The 8,132-nt window shown below is 44.9% G+C and overlaps 1 protein-coding gene across 1 annotated transcript in view; it reads left to right on the top strand.

The window, feature by feature from the left end:
- loxl1 (lysyl oxidase-like 1) overlaps positions 1-539 on the top strand; it is a gene marked incomplete at its 5' end in the record, with an annotated part of 15,861 nt that extends 15,322 nt beyond the window's left edge. Inside the window, one exon of the mRNA XM_084436976.1 lies at positions 437-539. Coding sequence (XP_084293102.1) covers positions 437-443 — 7 coding nt within the window. The 3' untranslated portion in view covers positions 444-539. The remainder of the gene's footprint in view (positions 1-436) is intronic.
- Positions 540-8,132: the final 7,593 nt, after the last annotated feature.

Below are 8,132 nucleotides of genomic sequence, written 5' to 3'. Positions count from 1 at the left end.
AAATGACCGGAGAAACATAATGAGTTTCAGTCGAAACATCTGATGATTAGTACAAATGGATCGCATTCATTCTGTCAAGATTAATGACGGAAGAAAGTTTCACAGTCCCTCTCAAAGGGAGCAGTACTGGCTAGGCTAACTTTCAATGAGTCTATTAGGAAGTGCGTTATTACTCAGAATTACTGGAATGTCTTTGAAGATAAAAAAAAAATAGGCAGAGGGCATAGCGAGCGATAAAACATTACGCTGGGGTGAGGTGTCGGATCAAACTTTTTAACGGGGAGTATAAAATATGCTGTTAATGCTTTTACTCTCCTGAAAACCTTGGTCCGCAGAAAAGCCCGGTTGAGAGTGAGTAGATAGCCAGGCACAGCAAGCCCCTGCGGTAGGAGCATTGACCTAATGGTGTGTTCTTTGTTCTGTGTCCATTCTGAAGGTCCTGATTGGACTTGGGAAGGCTGCCCAGGCAGAGTGAGTCTCCAGAGGAATGCCGTTCCATTGAAATGTGAATGGAATCCTTTTGTAGTTTTTTTCCGTTGATTTTGTTGTTGTTGTTGTTTTAGTGCGTGCTGTTCTGGTTTCCTGGGCCCATAGTGAACAGGGGCTCCACTGGCACTGAGGAAAACATAGGATATTTACACAAGCACACACACACACACACACACACACGCACGCACGCACACACACCAATACTCCGGCATCCTGGAGTCTTCAGTGATTTCCCTTCTCCATTTCCAATCACCAGCTCCACATCCAACTATACCCCCCTCACACCCCCGCCCTGCCAGTCAGAGTGAGGCTCGCATAGATATACCAGGAACCATCTTGGACATGGAATCAGTTGCTCTCTCTATGTGTGCACAGACCGAAATTCCCCCTGCGGAGTGGCTGTGTTTGGCTGGAAATCAGGTGGGGAACGCTGCTGGTGCTGGAATTAGCCGTCCCAAACCATGCAGGGTTCAACTGTAACCCAACAAATAAAATGTGGGAGAAGTCTTTTCACGTCCGTTCACCCGTGCTGTCTTGGGAGGGGGGGGGGGGGTGGCGGGGGGGGGGGGGGGGGGAGACAGCGACGGCCGCTAGTGACTAACAAGGACTTACGTTCCTATTCTCCCCTTCCTCTCCTCCTCCCTGTGTCAGACCGAGGAAGCGTGAGGCGTTCTGCATCTACAGACCTAGTTATCCTATGTGAAAGTGCAGAGAATCTCTTGTTTGCATGTGTCGTCTCCATCCAATAGCCGCTGAGAACTAACAAGGCCGTCAGAACCGTTCACTGTACCCCCTCTAAATCCCCTCAAAGTCATGTTTGTCCCTGTCCCCGTTTTCTTATTGTCTAACAAGCAGACTTAGCTGGCGGATATGCCATTTGGAAAGAGGTGCTTCTCAGAGAACAAGACTTACAGTGTAAACCACATGTTTACAGTGGATTTGTGTCTCTTTGTTAACTACCAACACTGGTCAGATGCCAAATAGGTCATCTTTAGTTTCATAAGAATGTACATGACAACTAACCCACTGATGCATGACTTTAGCTTTGTAAAAACGGTGTTTTAACTGATTGTATGTGTTATACTCAATAATGAAAGGGTCTTCTGAACTGTGTTTGAACTGTTGCTGTAATTGTGAAATTCCAGGAACTCCTATTTAGTTGCCAATCCAAATCATTCTCAATTGTGTGTGTGTGTGTTTTGCGGCAGAAAGATACTGTCAAAAAGAAACTACTGTTGCAAACCTATCGTTGTAATGGCGTTCGTAGGTTTGGTTTGGTGTTGCAGAGTGCCAGGGAGACGTCCCTACCTACCTCTAAATGAGTGACCTATTGTTTCCAGTTGAGTGTATGGTTTCCATTAGAAATCCTTGTGATGGCTCAACACGGCTGCCTACACATTCTGTTGCAACACACACCGACAGCTCTGTTGAGGTCTGTTGAATATATCAAGGGGGAAATTATTTAGAACATGAACAAATGCAGAACAGGCCAAGCCTATTGTATCCAGTTTATATATCATATTACACATGAACTTTCTAACATTGTACTTGTACATAGTCTAAACAATCACTGATCGACAATTCTCTGTATTCTGGTTGCTCATGAGATTGGTTGTACCGTATGTTTACCAAGATCAATGAAACGTATGATAATGGAAATCTATTCAAACAGTGGAACAACAATATTTGATTTGTTTTGATGATTATAGACAATATTATTGAACAATTCCTATGAAAATGATCTATTGATGAACACCATTGAAAGGTGTCATATCCAATAAAGACATTTACACATACCCACTGTAACGTACATGACTGGAAGGCACCTGGGTTTCTGTCATTGTGATTAAACTATAGTAATTTTATTACTGTATTCACAACAACAGATGTCAAGAGTAGTGTTGTTGATTCATTACATCCTTTAGAATTGAGTGCGGAAGTCGTTTACATTCTTCTGCTCTGAAAATGTCAGGTGTGGTAATGTTATGTTTGATGCATCATGTGTGGCTCTGTGCGTTTATCAGGCATGATCCAGACAGGAATGCTAATCAGACCTTTTCAAAACCATACAAATATGCACCGCGTTCAGATGCACAGGTCCGCACTGACAAGCTAGAGACGAGTCCCCCTCATTTGTGTCAAGCATTCATCATGTGAATTCATACAACAGGCACAACCACTACCATGTAGCATGCAGAGTCTATAGCCATGTAAATGAATTCACATGTTAATTTGTGGCAGAGCGGGCTTGCTGGTCACCAGTCTTCTCTCCTGTTAGCCTGACACAGAGCACAGAAAACCTCTACACCTCTCAGAGGAGATCCAGCACCCTTCTCTAAACCTGTCAGATCCAGCACCCTTCTCTACACCTCTCAGATCACAGGAGATCCAGCACCCTTCTCTAAACCTGTCAGATCTCAGGAGATCCAGCACCCTTCTCTAAACCTATCAGATCACAGGAGATCCAGCACCCTTCTCTAAACCTGTCAGATCACACGAGATCCAGCACCCTTCTCTAAACCTCTCAGATCCAGCACCCTTCTCTAAACCTGTCAGCACCCTTCTCTACACCTCTCAGATCACAGAAGCTCATAAAGGTCGGCACTACTGGTACAATATAAAGGTCTGCCCTACAAGATAAAGATCTGCACTATTAGTATAAGATAACGCTCTGCACTATTAGTATAAGATAACGCTCTGCACTATTAGTATAAGATAACGCTCTGCACTATAAGTATAAGATAAAGGTCTGCACTATTAGTATAAGATAACGGTCTGCACTATAAGTATAAGATAAAGGTCTGCACTATTAGTATAAGATAACGCTCTGCACTATAAGTATAAGATAAAGGTCTGCACTATTAGTATAAGATAAAGGTCTGCACTATTAGTACAAGATAAAGGTCTGCACTATTAGTACAAGATAAAGGTCTGAACTATTAGTACAAGATAAAGGTCTGCACTATTAGTACAAGATAAAGGTCTGCACTATTAGTACGAGATAAAGGTCTGAACTATTAGTACAAGATAAAGGTCTGCACTATTAGTACAAGATAAAGGTCTGAACTATTAGTACAAGATAAAGGTCTGCACTATTAGTACGAGATAAAGGTCTTCACTATTAGTATAAGATAACGCTCTGCACTATTAGTATAAGATAACGGTCTGCACTATTAGTATTAATACAAGATAAAGGTCTGCACTATTAGTACAAGATAAAGGTCTGCACTATTAGTACAAGATAAAGGTCTGCACTATTAGTACAAAATAAAGGTCTGCACTATTAATACAAGATAAAGGTCTGCACTATTAGAATAAGATAAAGGTCTGAACTATTCATACAAGATAAAGGTATGAACTATTAGTACAAGATAAAGGTATGAACTATTAGTATAAGATAAAGGTCTGCACTCTTGCAAAATAAAGGTCTGCAATATTAGTACTATGCAAGGGTGATTTTAAGTAAGATCTAAAGAGAGAGAGAGCGCGAGAGAGAGAGAGAGAGGGGGGGGGGGGATGGTGATATCCAGGGATGAGAACAGAAATAATCATCTTCCCTAGAAAAGGTTATTAGAAGGTTCTCAAAACACAAAGGACTTGATTTAGTTTCTTTGAAGAATCAGATGGAGGCGGAATGAAAGAAGAAGAGAACGGAGGCACACACACACTCACTCACACACACACTCACACACACACACACACTCACACACACACTCACTCACACACACACACACACACACACACACACACTCACACACTCACACACACACACACACACACACACACTCACACACACACACACACACTCACACACACACACACACACACACACTCACACACACACACACACACACACACACACACACACACACACAGACACACACAGGTTTGTTTTTATATCCTTGTGAGGCCCCATGAACCTAACCCTAGCCATAAAATGTAAACCTAACCATAAACATAACCTTTGACCCAGTGGCGTTGCGCAAATATTCGGGGCTCCCCCGCAGGTCAAACCATGGAGCCCCTCCCACAGCCCAATCTAAACCAATAATAGAACGATATAGCCATCACATTCACTTAATGCTTGATTTCCATGCCCTCTCGCTGTGAGGGATTGCTTGTTTTTGTGACAGTCTGGGCTGCTCACGTATTGTTTATGATGAAAATGGATTATTCAAACATGGGAAGTGACTGTCATGAATGATGGTGGTTATTGGTTCTTGAACACGGTCATCGTTTGAAAATCTGTGTGGAGGTTTTCTACCCTGTGTGTGTTGTTATGATGGGTAGTTGGAGGATGTGTTGTTATGTGTGTTGTTATGATGGGGAGGAGGTTTTATCCTGTGTGTGTTGTTATGATGGGGAGGATGTTTTATCCTGTGTGTGTTGTTATGATGGGGAGGATGTGTTATCCTGTGTGTGTTGTTATGATGGGGAGCTGGAGGATGTGTTGGTATGTGTGTTGTTATGATGGGTAGTTGGAGGATGTGTTGTTATGTGTGTTGTTATGATGGGTAGTTGAAGGAGGTTTTGTTATGTGTGTTGTTATGATGGGTAGTTGGAGGATGTTTTATCCTGTGTGTGTTGTTATGATGGGTAGTTGGGGGATGTTTTATCCTGTGTGTGTTGTTATGATGGGTAGTTGGGGGATGTTTTATCCTGTGTGTGTTGTTATGATGGGGAGGATGTTTTATCCTGTGTGTGTTGTGATGATGGGGAGGATGTTTTATCCTGTGTGTGTTGTTATGATGGGTAGTTGGAGGAGGTTTTGTTATGTGTGTTGTTATGATGGGTAGTTGTAGGATGTTTTGTTATGTGTATTGATATGATGGGTAGTTGGAGGAGGTTTTGTTATGTGTGTTGATATGATGGGTAGTTGGAGGAGGTTTTGTTATGTGTGTTGTTATGATGGGTAGTTGGAGGAGGTTTTCTACCCTGTGTGTGTTGTTATGATGGGTAGTTGGAGGAGGTTTTGTTATGTGTGTTGATATGATGGGTAGTTGGAGGATGTTTTTTTATGTGTTGTTATGATGGGTAGTTGGAGGAGGTTTTGTTATGTGTATTTTTATGATGTGTAGCTGGAGGCCCCGTGTTTTTGTCCTTGTCTGACGCCGGACGTTCAGTCAGGACTTCCTCTATGTAACAGATGTTTGTTCAGGCTGAGCACTTTCCCTTTGTCAGAACTGCAACTGTACAGTGAGTGCGTGTGTGTGTGTGTGTGCGTGTGTGTGCGTGCGTGTGCGCGCATGCATGTAGGTCTGTGTCCAGTTCTGGGTGTTGTGGCTCGAACATAATACAGTGCAGTGTATTACACATATTTGACATCATCTTTATAAACAGGGTGGGGTGGGATGTCGAGGATTTTACAGTGAAAAGGGAAAAGTTGAAATGCAATCCAAGTCGTGCACTGTGACTCACGTCTGTTTATATCAACCCCACTGTTTTTCCCTCAGCAAAGACTCTGGCTACATGTCTGGCTGGGTGGGTCACGTGAGGGAGGATGGAGTGAGAGAATGAAGGAGTGAGAGAATGAAGGAGTGAGAGAAGGAAGGAGTGAGAGAATGAAGGAGTGAGAGAAGGAAGGAGTGAGAGAATGAAGGAGTGAGAGAAGGAAGGAGTGAGAGAATGAAGGAGTGAGAGAATGAATGAGTGAGAGAAGGAAGGAGTGAGAGAATGAAGTAGTGAGAGAATGAAGGAGTGAGAGAAGTAAGGAGTGACAGAATGAAGGAGTGAGAGAAGGAAGGAGTGAGAGAATGAAGGAGTGAGAGAATGAATGAGTGAGAGAAGGAAGGAGTGAGAGAATGAAGGAGTGAGAGAATGAAGGAGTGAAAGAATGAAGGAGTGAGAGAATGAAGGAGTGAGAGAATGAAGGAGTGAGAGAAGGAAGGAGTGAGAGAAAGAGGGCGGGGGACAGTGATGCGTGACACGCAAATACATATTGAGCCCCAACTGTAATTGGACTGCATCCTCTACATGATCAACATTATGGATACGTCACTCACTGTCACGCGGGACAAACCTCCTGTCCGCCTCACCGTCGGGGGGGTAGGAAGCACGGCCTTGTGGGTAGCAGTCACCTGGGAAAGCCATACACACAGTAGTGAGGTTGTGTCTAATAACAGATCTTCATTCAATGGCCTGTCTCTACTGTAACGGCTTACCGACTGTCTGTCTCTCTCTCTCTCTCTCTCTCTCTCTCTCTCTCTCTCTCTCTCTCTCTCTCTCTCTCTCTCGTATGCTCTACTTTTGGCCCCTGGAGACTGAGGTGCCCTCTTGAGTGGCGCGGCGCCCTGGTCTCCTCTCTCTTCTCGTCCTGGCATAGTCCCCTGACCCAGCCTGCCAGGCTTGCTCCCAGATCAACGATAAAGCTAACTACGTACAAGCTTCCAACACAACACCATTTGACCAGCTGACTTACAGTAGCACAAGGTTCTAGGACACACTTTGAGGCCTCCATTCTCTCACCTCAGTGTGACTTTGTCTCATTTGAATAGTGAGAAAAAAGAGTGTTCTGATTTACATGCAGCTACAGTCACTGGCTCATTTGTTTTGATAATGGCTCATCCTGTGCAGAATTTATGCCGAGCCAAGCGTGGCGTATATCTGAGTTAACAAACATCTCACTTTTTGTATTAGAGCTCCGCACCGAAAGCGACGGGCGTTATTCGAGGCCGGGGAGCGGCTTGCGTGCGTAGCAGACTCACGACAGACTCGCTTGCACTGCCTGACAATTTAAATACCTCCTGCCTCCTCTCCAGAACATCTGGCCTGGCTGTTGTCTGCTTTAGGAGATGTATTCTTCTTTAAAACTTGGTTCTCTCACTTTCTCACTCATCAATTTGAATGCTGGGCCGCAACAACAGTGTAATACATTTTCATTAAGGCTTCCCCCTTCGTTGAAGGGCAGAAATTGAAGTCGGGATATACTACGTGTTTATAGTACTAGACAATTGGAACAAATGAGCGGTGTAGTGCAGGCGCGATAGGCTCCGCAGCATTAATCGGACTCTCAGTCAGGGGCCCTGTCTGCGATGTCACTCCCGGCGTCTCCGTGGGGAGTAGGCTAGGCTAGGCTACTGATGATGAAGTCAGCCGCGGGGATCGTCTCTACCGCCCCGCGTCTCTCCCCGCCGACAGCCCCCGTATTTCAGCAGCAGACTCATTCCGCGGCGTCCGCTGTCACCGTTTCCTCCGCTGTCAGCGGGACGACTCCCTTCATCAGACGGGTGATTTCACAGGCCAGCGGTGGCGAGGCCCTCCTAGCTGAGTAACACGGCCCGTGTACAGACAGCTCGCGAGGCCCCTCCTAGCTGAGTAACACGGCCCGTGTACAGACAGCTCGCGAGGCCCCTCCTTAGCTCGCTGGCGGGAAAACGCTTAGGCGCTCGTGGAAGTGCGTGTGAATAAGAGCCTGGTTGTGAATTCTTAGCACATGCTGCTCTTGGAGAGGCCTCGGTCTCTACCCTGTGTTAATAATTTATACGGGGGCAGGCATTGCCTCGGTAAAGTTCACGCCGCTGTCCATGCCTTTCTTATCAACACTGAATACCAAGGGGTTAACCGAGGTGCAAGTCAACATTTTGTTTGTACAACGCAGAGCTCAATGTAGGACGTCGTTGTTAAAAGGGTACCGAACCAGAATC

The sequence above is a fragment of the Borostomias antarcticus genome (assembly GCF_949987555.1).
Source record: "Borostomias antarcticus genome assembly, chromosome: 4".
Lineage (NCBI taxonomy): Eukaryota > Metazoa > Chordata > Actinopteri > Stomiiformes > Stomiidae > Borostomias > Borostomias antarcticus.
This window is presented reverse-complemented; position numbering and strand designations above follow the sequence as displayed.